The 16,703-nt window shown below is 37.5% G+C and overlaps 1 protein-coding gene across 17 annotated transcripts in view; it reads left to right on the forward strand.

The window, feature by feature from the left end:
* enox2 (ecto-NOX disulfide-thiol exchanger 2) overlaps positions 1–16,703 on the forward strand; it is a 403,572-nt gene that overhangs the window by 262,524 nt on the left and 124,345 nt on the right. For all 17 annotated transcript variants that reach the window (XR_015507402.1, XR_015507399.1, XR_015507401.1 and 14 more), the window contains one exon: positions 10,373–10,504. Coding sequence is in view for 8 of the 17 variants with exons in the window: in XM_087281444.1 (XP_087137570.1) it covers positions 10,373–10,504 (132 nt within the window). In the remaining 9 variants the exon portion in view is untranslated. The remainder of the gene's footprint in view (positions 1–10,372; positions 10,505–16,703) is intronic.

Below are 16,703 nucleotides of genomic sequence, written 5' to 3' on the forward strand. Positions count from 1 at the left end.
CCAGAAGAGAGACAGAGAAAATAAATAATTTGTGTAAACACACAGATGTCGGATCACAGCACTAGTCGCATTGTTAGAAAAGACCTTGTTGCTGTCATGTTTGTAAGCGTCTGGCTGGAAAGTGTCTGGGCCGTTTGACCCACAACAAGAGTTAATTTGAATCCACCTCGCTAGTAATGCAAACCACATTATAACAAGCTTTTTTTCCTTTTACGTTTCTGTTTAATGCAGAAAGCCGCTTATGGACAGCTCACAGGAGCCAGAGAAACTGAGCCAAGATTCAACAACGTCTGTTTTAACTTAACAGGCCCACTTTTGCTTTTGTAAAGCGATATTCAGATGGGGACAAAAACATTCTCACTATGCGTTTCTCTCATTTTTCTTTCTGGTTTTGCTCTTAAACACCATTGAAGGCTGGCAAAGGCCTGCAGTTGAAAAAGTAGATTTAGTTCTAACACCGCATGCTCCGTTATATCCTCGGTTTAGACAGCTGGTGACTCAAATGTCTGTTTGAGATGTGTATTATTGGTGTGCGCTGCTGGGCTTTTTTGATATTATAAACGCTTGAGAGGTTGTGCTATTTTGTGAATATAGTCACAGCTGAAGGGCATAGGTTTGATGTATCTTTAGTCGTGATATTATTAACAAAATAGTACAACCTTGAGTGCCTTTTCTCTGTGATGAAATGGTTAGCGTATAACATAATCATATTAAGAACACATTTTTTAAATACGTTTTAAAAGTTTTTCTAAATGTATTAGGTGTTTTCTTTGCATTAGAAATGTAATCTGTCAGTGTGTTAGTATGAGTAGCTGATGTTATAACACATTGTTGTTATACTTAGTATTTAAAGATAAATTTAAATCATAGTAGTGGATGTTAAACATTGAGACATTTACATCTGTGAACACACGTAGAGCTGTCCTTTTGAACTTTCAGACTCTATCGTAGAAGCAAAGTTTTGAAAAGCTTTTTATTTGCAAGATAAAACAAATAAAAACAAGAACAAAAAAAGTGGAAATAAAAAAAAAACATGGAAATAATTCAAAAGAAAAAATGTGGCTGCAGCCACTGTAGCTAATTTCCCCCACATAGTGTGAAACTTTTTTTTTTTTTTTTAATGACATTGTAAGAATTTGCACAAATTAGTTAATACATTGAATTGCTGCATTTGCATTAAGCTAATGTAATTTTATTTTTGGAGGTGATTGGCAGTTAGTTTATTTCTGAGAAGTATTTGAGTCCAGTCAGTTTGATGACAGACTGATCGCGTCCCATTTTTATTTATTTAATTTATTTTTTATAAAAATGTGGATGGAAACAACAAATACTGTAACACCGTAGTTACCCTAATAACCTAGTTAAAGGTGCAGTATGTAAGTTTGACACCCAGTAGTTGAACTAGTTATTGCACACCTGTTTTAAACCACATGCAAGCACCTTTAAACCAGTAGGCATCTTCATGTCATTTCCATGGTGTGATTTATGCAGGTGATATATGCAACAGTTTTAGCTTATGTTGTTTACGTGGCAGATGTTGCACTCTCTCTCTCTTTCTCCCTCTCATTAACACGCTTAAATACTTGTGCTTTATGACAATATAAAAGTTTTTTTGTTGTAGTATATGAGATTTTAGTTTTGGGACTCTGCTGAAGTCTGTTCCTGCTGTATATGAAAGCATCAGACGTCATTCGATGAGGTTTTTTAATGATGCGCAACTCGCATTGACAGGTGAAAGTCCGATCTACCTGCTTACACTGCAGATGTGAGGGCACAGATCCGATTGATATCGGATAAATTTCCACATATGAACAATACCTTATTGCCATACTACTGAAAGCATTAACAGATTGCTTATCTCAGTATATATATATATATATATATATATATATATATATATATATATATATATATATATATATTAGGGGTGTAACGATTTATCGTTGTACGATTTATTGCGATGCAAAAATGTCTCGATATGCATCGTGGCGTTATGACGATTTGATTACGATATGACGTCCGTTTTCTCTTATCAGTTGAGCTGTTTGCACGTGAGCTACGTTCCACCTGCTGTCGCACGTGAGTTCAGATTGGAGCAGACCAAGATGAGTGGAGCTGAAATAGAGGATGGCCCATCCTCTCAAAATCAGACGTCTGGCAACATTTCGGCTTGCCATACGCGCGTGTCTGCTTCAGTGAACAGAATCTGCAGGCTGTGACTAATAAAGTAGTAAACAACATTCAGTTTGTGGAACAGAGTGATCGTTCAAAGTAGTAAACAACAGTAAACTGTTTACACAGTAAACTGTGTGAACAGCACTTAGCAGTGGAAATGAAACCGAAAACGTACACATTATTTAAACAATCATATCGCATTTTAGAGTTATGATTACGACGAGCATTAACCCTTTAAAGCTAAATTTGAGTACAGAGGTACACAAAAATGCACGTCAACATGATACACTTGAAAGCGCCGACACCAGCGACGCCGAAGAAATAGTAAACCTGCCTAAACTGCTGAAAAGAGCCACGACTGTCCTGTGTAATGATAAGACGGCCACCCTGTCACTCATCATGCCCAACATGAAGACAGCCATCCATAAAAACCTCTCAGACAGATACACATAAGTTCAGGATTATCTTATAGAACAGCTGATTACCTGGAAATGTGGATTTTTTTTGCACACACAAAAAACGCAAGTGACCAAGCAAAGCCTTAAGCTCTTACTGTTAAATTCAATTGAATAGAAAGCTTATTTTTTTACACCTTTACTTAAATTGTTCCTTAATTTTGTCTCTGTCATTTCAATAATATTTTTTAAGAAGTTTTTAAATAGTTTTATTTTCCAGAGACAGGCCTGTTTAATTTATTTTCTTAAAGAAGGTTCAGTTTAACAAGTTGAAACAAAAGAAATACATAAAAAATAGTTTACTTGGTAAAATTTGCATTTCAGTAAAATTTTCAATTTTTATTCCAAATATCGTGATACATATCGAATCGTGAACATTATATCGTGATACACATCGTATCGTGAGCTGAGTGTATCGTTACACCCCTAATATATATATATATATATATATATATATATATATATATATATATATATATATATATATATATATATATATATAGCGAAAATAAAATAAAGTACACCTCCTACCTTACAGTGTATATAAAAAAGTAGTATGTGCTGAAGACAATACAGCATATAGCTTACATTTCTGTAAAAAAAAAAAAATCTAATGTCAATAAAATGTAATTTTGCAAACGTTAATTTGTCCAAATGTAAATGGAACCCTTTTCATAAATCAGTCAACTGATATAAACAGGCTATAAATTCATCGTGCATTTAAAATTTATTAAATTAATCTACATGTGAGTGTCAAGCTTAAAATAACCTTTAATTCAACTTTCAAAAAGTTGCTTCTACACTCTCAGAAAAACAAGAGTACAAAAGCTGTGACTGCGGTGGTAGATTTTCAATAGGTTCTAATTAAAAGAAGTCTTCAACTCTGCTTCTGGGGACCCACTGTCCGACCAAATGTATTTCCCATAGCACCTGCCTGTCTACTTTCGATTGATCCTAAAATGCTTAATTAGCTGCTTTCAGTGTGTTTGATCAGGGTCAGAGCTGAAATCTGCATAGTGGGACCCCTGGAGCAGGGTTGAAGTCCTTTGCCATAAAGGGTCCATATTTGATCTAACAGTTACTGTAGTTTTTTGTTTTTTTTGTCCTTTTGTGAATGTTGGCATATGTGTAATGTAATATCTGACATTAAGAACTGTCAAATCACTGTGCATCATTACGAGACGAGGACTGTCTAAACAGCTCTTAATTAGACATTTAATGTGATATTTTGATTTGATCTACGCTGCATAATTTAGCACAAAGCAATTGTTAAACTGCCAAGGACTGTGTTTATCAACACAAAATAAAAAGAAATATGTTTTAAAATACAAACGCGTCTGCATCTGTCTCATTTAAAAGCAAAGTGCAGGTTGCTTTTTCACTTTATAAGCAAGACTGAACCCTCTCTGGAGAGATTTTTCAAACCCGGAGAAGGTGGGCGAGCATTAGAATGAAGTCTTTGGGGAGACGCCACAAATGCAAACCTCATTATGCCAAACCATCACGATTTCAATCAGCTTCTTGGATCACCTTGAAAAGACAAGTTAAGCCGGCTAACAACAAATGATTGTTGCTTTAAACTCAAGTGTCATATGCCAAGCAGAAAACACCTCCGTTTGATCCCACAGATCACTTTTACAGGGTTTAGGCCTTGTAGATTGGAGACAGCCAGTCCTCAAGGAGATTTCCTTCAAAAACCGCTAGATATCAGGTGTTCCAGATTTAGACATCAAACATGCCGAGTGCCCTTCTGTGAGACGGTACGATGGCTATCAAGCGATAAACGTTACTTTCTCGTGGAATAAACACTTCACTGAGAGTGCTCACGAGTCTCAAGGGCCTTATTGAATGCAATTCTCATTCATACATCTATGGATTACCCATGTCTTAATGAAGGTTGGAGGAAGTACGATCACTTGAGTAATTACACTTTCAACACTTTCGATTTTTACTATTGAATGCAGCGGAACGAGTGCTTAATGTTTGAGCTTTTCATTTGATTTAAGTGATTTGTCGTCGAGTACTTGAGGGTTCAGGGTCGGAAATCAGTTTCTGGCTGCTGATTAGTCAATAAGTGTTGCAGTCGAGGTAAATACACACAAATGCAGCACATTCAGTGTGTTCATACACATTATGTATATTTGATTGAAAATGTCATTCTTTTTCAAATATTTCCAAAGGGCTGTTAAATGGAGAACTTTTTTAAACATGTTTAAACCTACAGTATTTAAGTGCAGTTTAGAGATTTAAAGGTCTAAAGCATAAAAATACCATAATATGTTTGCAGATATTTAAGAAACATGATAAGTGAGCATACTTGTTTTTCTGAAAGACAATGCTGAAATCAGATATTCTGCTTTGAAAATGTGCAATACGTGCTGGAATGGCTGTCTTTGTTTTGGTCCATTTAACCCCCCCAATGCCAGTTTATCCAATTATATATCCTGGTTGCCTTTGTGGAAAACAATGTATTTTAATTATTCAGCCAGGAAGGCTTTCAAATTTAAAATTCTTGTAATAAACTAAATTTTTCTGTTATTGTACAGACTTATTTCTCATATAATTTCTTATACATTATACTATTTCAAACAACTAAATGTCACTAAAAGTGTGATTTTGTTCAAATGTCTCTTTAAGAGTTGATTTTTTAACATTAAAAGTGGACAGAGCAGAGATCAACATCCCATAATGCAATTCACAACCATAAATAAACAGAAAAAAACTGCAAATATTAAAAGGCACATGACCATGTGCTTGATGCTTGAGCTACAGTATATATTTGTCTGACCAATGTTGTTTTGGACCCCGCTGCCTTTTAGGATTCATGTATGTTGCTTCAAAGAACAAATAATAGCATAAGTGAATACACAACAGCCTTCTATGTATACCTTATGAAGTCTATTTTTTCATTTCTCAGTAAGCTATTCTTTTATGAAAAACAAAATTCTACAGGTCAAACAGGTCAGGAAGAATAGATGTGGTTGTCAATGTATGTGTATGTAAACTTTCCATGAATTTCTTCATGACCCTCAGCTTCCTGTTAAAGTTGTCCCAGTTGCCAGTAATTGTCCGTCTAGCGGTTAAGACCTTGTAGATCGTAAAATAAATTTCTCTGAGTTTTCTTGGCCTTCTGAGGGAGCTTTGGGCAGTGAGCCATGGACAGCTTTATTGAGAAAGTTTTGTGACCACACAGTGGCATGTGCGTTTGTGTGTGTGTGTGTGTGTGTGTGTGTGTGTGTGTGTGTGTGTGTGTGTGTGTGTGTGTGTGTGTGTGTGTGTGTGTGTGTGTGTGTGTGTGTGTGTGTGTGTGTGTGTGTGTGTGGAGGGGGGGGCGTGCGCGCGAGCATGACAGAGCTATAGATGATAAAAAAAAAACAGGCCTATGGGGGACACGTTCCCCATCCATCCCCTGTGACTTTCAGACAGCCTCTTTTTTTCTAATTGCTCCCTCTCTCAGAAGTTTTACAAAGGTGACTTAGCGACCCAAAGGACATTTAAACCTAAAGAGATGAGATGAGTCCCCCGGGAAGTCACTTCCTTTTAAAGTGGGTTTGTAGGGTTAGGACAATCGACTACAGTGAGTACATACTATAAACAAACATTCACGTTGAGGATGATAACAATTAAGGTATTTTAACAATCATTCTGACTTTTCCAAACCAAAAATGTAATAATAATAATAATAATAATATTAATAAGCAGAGTGCTTGAGGAATACATTATATCATCATGCTGTTGTATGAATGCTAATTCACAGTTGTTAATGTTACAGTTATCATTCTTGACATTAACTTTAAGTGGCCGTTTCCAAAAGCGTTGAATTGCTGTTTATTGACTCTCTCAGGCCATGTTGATTTATTTTTAAAATACAAGTCAATAGCTACGTTTCCATCCACCTGTGTGCATTTTGGATATGCGCATAAAAATTGGTTGATGAAAACGGCAAGTTGCGCATAAATGTAGCAAATAATATTTTTTATGCGCATAACTGAGTAGGATAAACTATTTATTCGATAAAAAAAGATGTGCATAAGCGTTGATGGAAACACTATTTGAACACATTTCAGTATGCCCATTAAAAAAGGTCATGTGATTTTGTTATAGGAGATCACAGGATGATAAAAATGCTTGTGAATGGACAAATCAGCAGGCTGACACACTGTAAAACATCTGAAAAGTTGTTTTGGTCATTCTAAATTGCCTTAACCTTTCAGTATTAGTATTATTATATAATTAATTACCTTCATAATCAAGAGCTTCTGTGCTCTGCGTCTCACTTCTTCAGCCGCCACTGCGCATTCATTGTGTGTCGACATCATCTTCTGAGACGCAAGTAATATATTAAATAAAAAAAAGATTCACGCAGCTTCTCTTACCACAGCAAATTCAGTTTTTACTTTTGATATTTGGCGGCAGTTAATCAGGAAGTGACGATTTTATTGTCTTTGACTCGTTGGATGGAAACTATTTATTCGCATGTATTTTATGCAATTATCCAGTGTTGCACACAACGTTAATTCACAGTTTTGGATAGAAACATAGCTACTGACTACTGCCACTTAATTAACCCCTTCTAGCGGATGCCACTTTTGCCGCAACCCATTGCTGGGAAACACCCATACACTCTCACATTTACACATGCACTCATACAATTCACTTGCACCAGATGTGTCCCCCACAGAGGAAACCTAAGCGAACACGGGGACAACATGCAAACTCCAAAAAAAAAAAAAGCCAACTGGCCCAGCTGGGACTCGAACTAGTGAATTTCTTGCAGTGAGGCGACAGTGCTAACCACTGAGTCACCGTGCCTGCCATTCCACATTCCTTTTTTGTATAATTTCATTTTTAAAAATAAATAAACTTCATATTAGGTTTTTCATGAGTTTGTTCAATAGGTTTTACTTTTTGAATTTGCTGAAGCATCAGTCTTGTTTACCTCTCTATTCCGACAAGACAAATGGCCTCATCAGCTTTGGCAGAAGAGGCAGTTAGTCCAGCAAACATCCTGTGCTGTAATCATTTGAGTTATTGAGTAATCTTTCAAGTGATCTTAAGAATGCCTTTTTTTGGTTTGCCAGTGAAAGAGCCTTTAATCAGTTCCAGTTCCTGACCAAACAAACTTCAGATCCTCAGCTTGAATACAAAACTTGTGTATTTTCATCAGAAAGTGAAATAGGGAGTCTATTGAGGCATTGCATTAGCCAAATCTTAAATACTAACATAATGTGATGCTTTGATAGCAGCGTTTACATTGGGTAGGGCTTTTGCAATGTTCCTCAAGCCTACTGATTGGGGTGTGTGAGTGGTGCAGACTGAAAATGGAGCAGGTAGAAAATTTGTGCGTGTGTGTGTTTTTATTATTTGTTTGTTTTTTTGAGTAGGAGTATTGTTTTGGAAAGAATGTTTTAAGTCTGTTATATTTTTAACGGTCATCATATTATTGAATCCTTGAAGGTTTTTAATATAAATTTATATTTTTTGTTTAAGTATGAACATTTATATACATTTATGAATGTATTTTATCATCTTTGCATCAAATTATATATATGTATATATATATATATATATATATATATATATATATATATGAAAAATACATTACCGCTTATGCAAGTTGTTTCTAATGCAGTGTCTATGGGGCTGAGAGTAAATTTGAGATTATTCGTTTTTTTATTTTTCTGAAAGACTTGATAACACTATCAAGGATGTTCTTGTATTATTTCAGCAAACAGGATTGTAATCAAATTATTTGTTGTACTTTCTGATTCACTAGACTCTACATTTTCCAATTATGACGACTTCCGCTACTGAGAAACCCGAAAATGTGAAAAGGGTCTATAAAATTGAGATGACAGTTTGGGATCAGTAAGATTACTGTTTTTTTATCAAATACATGCAGCCTTAATGTAAATAATACACATATTTTGTTACTTAAATGTCACATTACCTTCAGAGAACAGTGAACATGCAAAAATATTGTTAAATTATTGAAATACTACCTTTTCAGGGGCTCATAAAAAACATGAAAATGACATTTCACTAAACAAAATTGATGGTATTTTAAAAATGCTTTCAATAACATAAAAATGGTTCCCTTCCCCAACTTTTAAATGATGGTGTACAAAGTTTGAGAGCAAAGTTTCTGTAGCCATTGAGTGGAGAGTGATTGAGGAGCGGAAAATGGAAAATCCGGTGTGGATTTGGAACGAAGACTTCTTTCAACAAGAAGGGAAATTGCCTGTCTCTTCAGTCCACTCACACCACTGCCACTGATACAGATGATTAAACAACTGTTTTCACTTGAAACCTTGGACCTCTGCGGTCTGTTTGGATGAATGAGAGGAAGACTGCTGTAAAGAAGACATCTGAGAGATGGACTTTGAACAGTGTCCTCCAGCACCCGGCAAAAGATCAACTAGACACTCTTCCCTCAGCATCGAGGAATGATTTCTGCTATTTCCTGCTGATTCCCATTTGATTCGTTTCTTAGTCAATACAGTGCAAATTAGAAACTCAGACTTTAATGAAATGGCAGACCTTCAATGTTTAAAGTTAGCTCTGTATGTAGTTCCTGTTCCCACTGTTTAATACGTGGGTTTATTATAGCTGATATTACCTGGGTTCACTATTTTATCTTTGAGTGTTTTGCAAAAGTGTAAAGAGGTGAAAAAAATAGAAATTAATTATCAGCAACAAAGGCGCACATGGATCCATGTTGGCGCTGTATGTTGCCATAGAGACTATTCATTTCAGAGTCCGAGTACGTGCACAGCTAAGAGCAGAAGCTTAGTTGTTGACGTATAATTATGCTAATTTAGACATGACATGACGTTATTTAAATGTTAAAAGATACCGTAAACCCTTGAGAGGTAATTTATCTTGAGATGGGGAAGCAAAGCATGAAGTCACACTGGTCATTTGTTTTCTGTTCTAAATAAATGTGCTTTTTAGATGTTTTGACCAAAGGCCTCTTTTGATATCCCCCCGGAGAAGCTAAAAAGTCATTATCACTGCTGTTTGCCATTAACTCTGTATTATGATACCCAGACCGACCACTAAACACGATGACATTTTCTCAATAGTTCGTAGAAATGATCTCCTCCATGACTGCCGCCTACTCCGTGCAGGAGCCACATGGTTTCTCGCACGCACTTTAAGCCCAGTAGTCACACTTCAGATATGAGAACTTTCTTAACTCTATTTCTCGGTTTATAGCCTTCATTCTTTTGGTGGGCGATACTGAAGTTTATCAGACCTCTGGCAGCATGATAAGTTTTATGAAAGCGGCGGCCTGTTTTCTGTGAAGTGATGATGCGCTAAAGCACATTGGCACCTCTGCGGTGGTAATAGTACACAATTTAGTTTTCAGAAGTTTGGTTCCCAATTTACCATAATAAAATATGTTTTATGTGTTAAGCCGAGAAACTTCTCTCCCCTTTTAACTCGAACTTCTCAATTCATCAAGTTCCAGTCCTTGGCTCAGGCTTTTTATGCTTATATAATACATAAAAATACAAGTAGATTTATTTAACCCTTATTGTTTTCTATGCATAATTTACTATACTATTGAAATATTTCATAAAACTGGAGTTATTTGTGACACAAACTGTGAATGTGCTCAGTTTTGCAGATTCAGACATGTTCCGCTTTATTAATATTGATGTCTTCATATTTGTACTTTTGGGTTGTCAGATATAAATCCTTAAATGTTTCAATATCTCTCTCTCTCTCTCTTTCAGAGGGACTTCGGAATATTGGGATGGACTCCAACTCTTTAGCGATGCCCATTTCAGATCCTAATGCTTGGGCTACTGCCATGAATAACCTCGGAATGGCCCCCATGAGCATGACTGGCCAACCTATCATGTCAGGTAAGCTATGAGTTATATGAGCTATAAGAACTTTTATTATGTTTTTTTTCTAAGCCTCAAACCAATTCAAAGTCTAGTTTAGAGTTGTAACCTTGTGCATATGGCTACTGAACTTTTAAATGTTAAAAAATTATTTACTTGTAGCAGCCTATTTCTACATTTTTTCTTTATCATTTAAAATTTTTATGCTTTGCTACTGTCCTTTAAATCACTAGGTTTCACTCATATTTTTATCTATTAGAATGTAAATGGGCAACTGGGGTGGTGGTTCCCACTCTTAAGATGGAGGGCCGAAGGGTGTGCTCCAACTATAGGGGGATCACACTCCTCAGCCTCTTTGGGATAGTCTGTGCAAGGGTACTTGAGAGAAAGATCCGGCTGATGTTGGAACCTAGGATCCAGGTTTGAACAATGCGTTTTTTGTTCAGGTCGCGGGACACTGCTAGCTTTATACCCTCACTAGGGTGCTTGAGGTTTCATGGGAGTATGCCCAACCAGTTTTGTGGACTTGGAGAAGGCATTCGACCATGTCCCTTGTGATATTCTGTGGATGGTGCTCCGGGAGAATGGGGTCAGAGGCGCTCTTTTAAGGGCTGTTTTGTCCATGTATGTAGAAGTTTGGTTAGCATTGCCGGCTGTAAGTAAGACTGGTTTCCAGTGCATGTTGGACTCCGGCAGAGCTGCCATTTGTCACAAATTCTGTTCATAATTTTTATGGACAGAATTTCAAAGCGCAGCCTTGGGCTGCAGAGGATCCACAGGATTTCATCTTTGTTATTTGCAAATGAGTTGTCCTGTAAGCTTCATCGAACATGGACCTTCAACATGCACTGGGGCGGTTTGCTGTCAAGTGTGATGTGGCTGGGATAAGAATCAGCACCTCCTAGTCCATGGCCATGGTGCTCCAGTGGAAACGATGGTTTTCCATCTCCAGGTTGGAGGAAAGTCCTTACCCCAGGTGGAGGAGTTCAAGTATCTTGGATTTTCGTTCACGAGTGAGGGAAGGATGGAGCGTGAGATTGACTGGTGGATTGGTGCAGCGGCAGCAGTAATGCGATCAATGTAGCAGTCCGTTGTGGTAAAGAATGAGCTGAGCCGAAAGGCAAAGCTCTCGATTTACCAGTCAGTCTACGTTCTTACTCCCACTCTTCCTGTCACTCGGAAGGACCTTGGAGTAGAGCTGCTGCTCCTACACATTGAGAGAAGTCAGCTGAGGTGGCACGGGCATCTGTTTTGAATGCCTCCTGAACACCTACCTAGGGAGGGGTTCCAGGCATGTCCCACCAGGACGAGCTTCGGGGAAGACGCAGGACAAGCTGCAGGGACGATGTCTCTCGGCTGGCCTGAGAACGCCTCGGGATCCCTCCAGAGGAGCTGAAGGAAGTGTCTAGGGAGAGGGAAGTTTGAGGTTCTATCCTGTGACTGCTGCCCCCGTGACCCGGCCCTGGAAAAGCGGATGAAAATGAATGAATGAATGTTTCATTATTTCACCCATATTGTATAGCATTTTCCTAAAGATCATTTAAATGTTAAAGTAGCCATTTGCCATTACATGTAATATCATTTTAATATTGGTTTGAAAAGCATTTATTTTTATTTCATATTCATTTATTGTTTTCAGTAATATTGTCTTTAGATTTATTTCAATAAACAATAAACATTTGATTAAATGTTTTATTTGTAGTTACCAACACTGACTTACACAGCAATGGAAACTGCAGAGTTGATTTAAATCCATTAATAATTTTGTTTTAGTCTTTCATTTTGATTACATGAATTTCAGATCTATGAGTTTCCATAATCATCATATTAAAGCAGATCTATGATCCAGCTCATATTATATTAGAATCAGACAAAACTCTTCCTTTCTTAAGTGACGTCTTATTACACAAAATAAGCAGTATTGACCAGACTTCTAGTTAAAGATTTAAAATGATGTATATTTGCTAGCTTGCCTCCCACTGCTGCAGTATTAACCAGAGAGCGAGCCTGATACATCCTGTGGGCCAGAAGCAGAGCGCTCGACTGAGTCAGCAAGAGTGTGAAAGTACCAGTGTGAAAACTTCAAACACATTCCCACAGTGCCGTCAGAGTGGCCAATTAGTTTCAGGGCTTTTTCATCTCATTGGATAGTCAGCAGCACAATGCTGTGTGATGCTGCGTTTTGCCAGCTGGATGGAGACACTGAACATCTCAGCTGGTGCGCATGAGTCACTTAAACCTACACATCCAGCAATCATTTCACAATTGATTTCTCTTTTGCACTGCATCGTTTATTAGTTGCAATGCAGAAGGTGAGGAGTCCAACAATACCATTGAAGCGTCTGTTTAATTTCAGAGATATTCGAATGAAAGATTGATGGATTCTCATTCCAGCGAAATGAAAACACTGCAGGGTCATCCGAGAGGCAGCAAACATCTCATTTTTGTTCTTTCTTCATTATAATTCAAAATGATGGGCTGTGTTTATCAGTAAACACCAGTTGCTGTTTATACAGGCTCATATCTCCTCTGGTTTTTCATATCAATTCTCTGTAGAGTTTCGTAAATCACCTCCTTCATCTTATATAAAGTCAGATTTGGTCAGATATATATGTGCTGGTGTATCCTGCTATAGATGCATGTTTCAAGAGAAGTGGGCCGCAGGGATGCTCCAGCCTCATACACTATTTCCCTATCAAATTTCATTTGTGGTGTTTACCTCGAACGTCTCGGGCAGCCATTTGTGAGATCGCCGCTCAAGAGCAAGTTATGGAGTTTGCCTAGCGGTTTATAGACTGACATTGGAAGGAGAGAAATGCTGATGGCGGTTTTATGTCAGGAAGACTATGGAGCCTTGATCTGTGAGCCATGCAATGAGCTGGAATGAAACGGCTTTTAGTGCTGTTAATGTGTCCTGGCTCCCAGGAGCTCGTTCTGCCAGTACTGTGGGTCTTTTATTCTAATCAGTCCGGCCGCGGGGAATTCTGGGAGCCTTTCTGCCTCCTCTCCCCATCCTGCCTGGCGGAGAGTCGAAGAATACAGATGAAGGCCTTGAATCAGGGCGTCACAGCGGGTCATTTCTGCCACATATGCGTAGAGATATTTCTCGACTGCTCTCGCTCCGTTTTGGTTGCTTTGATTTCTGTCATTGATTCCTAGGGCTGCTTAGTAGGAAATCATATGCTGTACACAGCCTTTAGATTTTTTGCTGATCTTTTTTTTCCTTGCTAAGGTGAGAAGCCGTGCCTGTATGATGTTATCATGACCTGCTATGTTCAGTGGGCATTGGCGCTGGTTGTATTTTGATTGGAGGTAGAGAGAAGAGACAGTACTGTCTGCCTCGAGTTTTACCTCATTAATCAAACAGAGGGAGCAGCTGTTGCCTCCAACATCTTAACAGTGTCCAAAACTAAAACCCTCCGCTAACTACACACCATTCCTGTACATTGCTGCCTCAGCAAGTTGTGTGGAGTCATACATTTGTGAATATGACACTTGAGTACTCCATTCAGCCAAGCCTCTAATCAATCCCTCCTCCATTACACACAGCTGATGCTGTAATCAGAGAGAAAGTGTGTCTCCTTTTATAATCCAAAGCGCTAATATATGGGCTACATACTGTACACATTGTAGTCAATGGGTATATCTTGATTCATTAGTCTTACCAGATCTTCTCAGTAAATTAAAACAAGCCCATATTAAACTTAAATACAAAACATTACAAATGATAATCACAAAAAGAAGCATGGGAAAGTATCACAATCTGCATCTGCCTACTTTATTAACTCTATAAGCTGGACCTCTAAAGTACAAGACTTCGCAAAAGCATTGCTTAAAATAATTGGACTTTTTCATGAGCTTGATCTGTAGGTGCGTCTCAAATCACGTACTTATGCACTACTCTACGCAATTTTCTAGTGTAAGAATAGTGTAAGTTGTGCGTTTACACGGAAAAATCTAAAAAGATTAAGTGCACTTACAATACCCGGATGATACACTTATTCAATCGGTAAAATGAAGTGTGGAATGATGGACACTTCACGCACTCAACGACTGCTGCTTTGCTCACATAGCGGAAGGGATGGAGCTTTCGGGTGCTCAAATTACTTTATTTATTTTGGATTGTAAAAGCAAAATTCTCCTACGAGAGTGGTTTTAGTGCCTCCTGAATGGCAATACTAGTTTGGTCATTTATTTCACTAATTTGTGAACTGAAAAACGTCATCTGGAAAACGGTTTAAATTTCCACTTAGAAAAAAACATTTTAGTGTTCAATTTGGAATGACACTACGTTCATATGCTATGCTGTTTAATGTGTAATTGCATAAGTACATAGTGCCAAAGTGCATAGTGTATAGTGTGCCATTTGTAACACAGCTTATGAATCATATGTAAATAAGTTACTTTGATTTGGCTGTGATTGTTGACATCTGTGTTTTTCAACAGATTGTTTGATTTAACAATTCAATTACCCATTTATGAAAAGAGTACACTGCTTTCTTCCTGAAATTTTCAAAGTTGGTCGCTTGTTGATTTGCGGCTGCGAGTTGCTCGTTCTATGAATGCATACCTGTCAACCCTCTCGTTTTTCCCGAGATTCTCCCATATTTTACATTTCTATCTCGCTATCATCCCATAAAGATATTTTCTAATATTTTTCTAGTATTTTCAACCTTTCTCTGAAGGGTGGCAATAAACATTAAAGAGCCTATCCTCCCTATACACAACCCAAACTGCCAAACCACCAGGGGCACCTCTTGCTCTAAAAGGTGAGTCTGTTCTAAGCTTTTGCTTTATTAAGGCAAGAAACACTTTGAAATAAATATAAGAATGGCGGGATTCCCTTTCCTGTTCATTACAGGTGTCGTCGCCCTCTCCTATGCAATCCTCAAAACAGTTATGAAGCAGTGCGTGACTGTCAGCTGACGTGCTCCACAGTGATAAATAGACTCTGTTTCCCAAACGGATTCTGTACACGTGATTGGAAGCAAAGTGAAAGTCTTGGATTTGGGTGTGTGTTTGAACAGACATACACATAATTAATAATAATAATAATAACATCTAAATATGTTGATATTGGTGGTTTTTTATTTTTTCAAACACAACCAATTTTGTCCTAAATGTGCATTAAAAAGTTAGGAAAGCAATCGAATGCGTTCATTTTAACGTTAGATGTGTGTTTTTTTACAGGGACTCAGATTCAGTCGTTGCTCTTTAATCAGAATGTGTAAGTTATACAGTGAAGAAAACATTTAATAAGATTTGATAACTTGATGCTGTTTCTTTATAATAGCTATTCATTTTAATTGGCTAAACTGTTTGCGTATTGATTTGCTGCTAATGTATACTATTTATGTTTTCTTTTGTAAATATTAATAATAAAACATATTTCTGACAGTTTAACTGTTTATTTACAATGAAACAGCTCCAGATTAACATATTTAGTAATTATGGGATTTTTTTGGGAGAGGGGTATCCCTTATTAAGGTGGGCGTAACCCTTGATTTTTACATCCAAATTTTGACAGGTATGTGAATTAGGCTTAAGAATATTTGACACAAAACATCAGGCTACATGATGTATGCATCAACTAAGTCTAATTGCATTTACAAATGGCCTAGTAAACAATGTTGGTTGATAAATATCACCTCATAATCAAAAATTCATTTGTGCCACTGAAACTGATGGTACAAGCACACAAAAACAAACACTAAGCACAATACCTTATTGGAATAATCAGCAATTGTTTTGTTTTGATTATTATTTTTAGTTTTTGCTTTATATCGCACACCCCTAGTGAATATTCAGTGTATCACTGAGGCCCTTGTAACTACAGTGTATTCTGGACTAGTACACTGTACTGTGTGTTTTTACTTGGCTTCGGTCTGGCTTGCACTTCACTGTGATTAATTATTCACAATCTCTGACCTGCTGTTCTTGAGCGGAGGAATAGCAGCTTCAATCCACTCATGCCAGCTCATGGCACCATTTCCAGCTACATGGAGTAGGAACGAGGCATTGAAGATGATCATTCTCCAAAATGGCTGGGCCGTTGTATACGTTTTTAAGGTGGTATTATACCACTTGGGTATGACATGGCATCTCTTCCACTGGTGTTTACTATCTGTTCACAGTTATGTAGCATGCAAACTCTCATTCCTTAGCCTAGCTCTCGCTTCCCTATAGCATTTGTATACAAATGTCTTTGTAAACATCT

This window comes from Danio rerio, chromosome 14 (genome assembly GCF_052040795.2).
Source record: "Danio rerio strain M-AB ecotype USA chromosome 14, GRCz13ab, whole genome shotgun sequence".
Classification (NCBI taxonomy): Eukaryota; Metazoa; Chordata; class Actinopteri; order Cypriniformes; family Danionidae; genus Danio; species Danio rerio.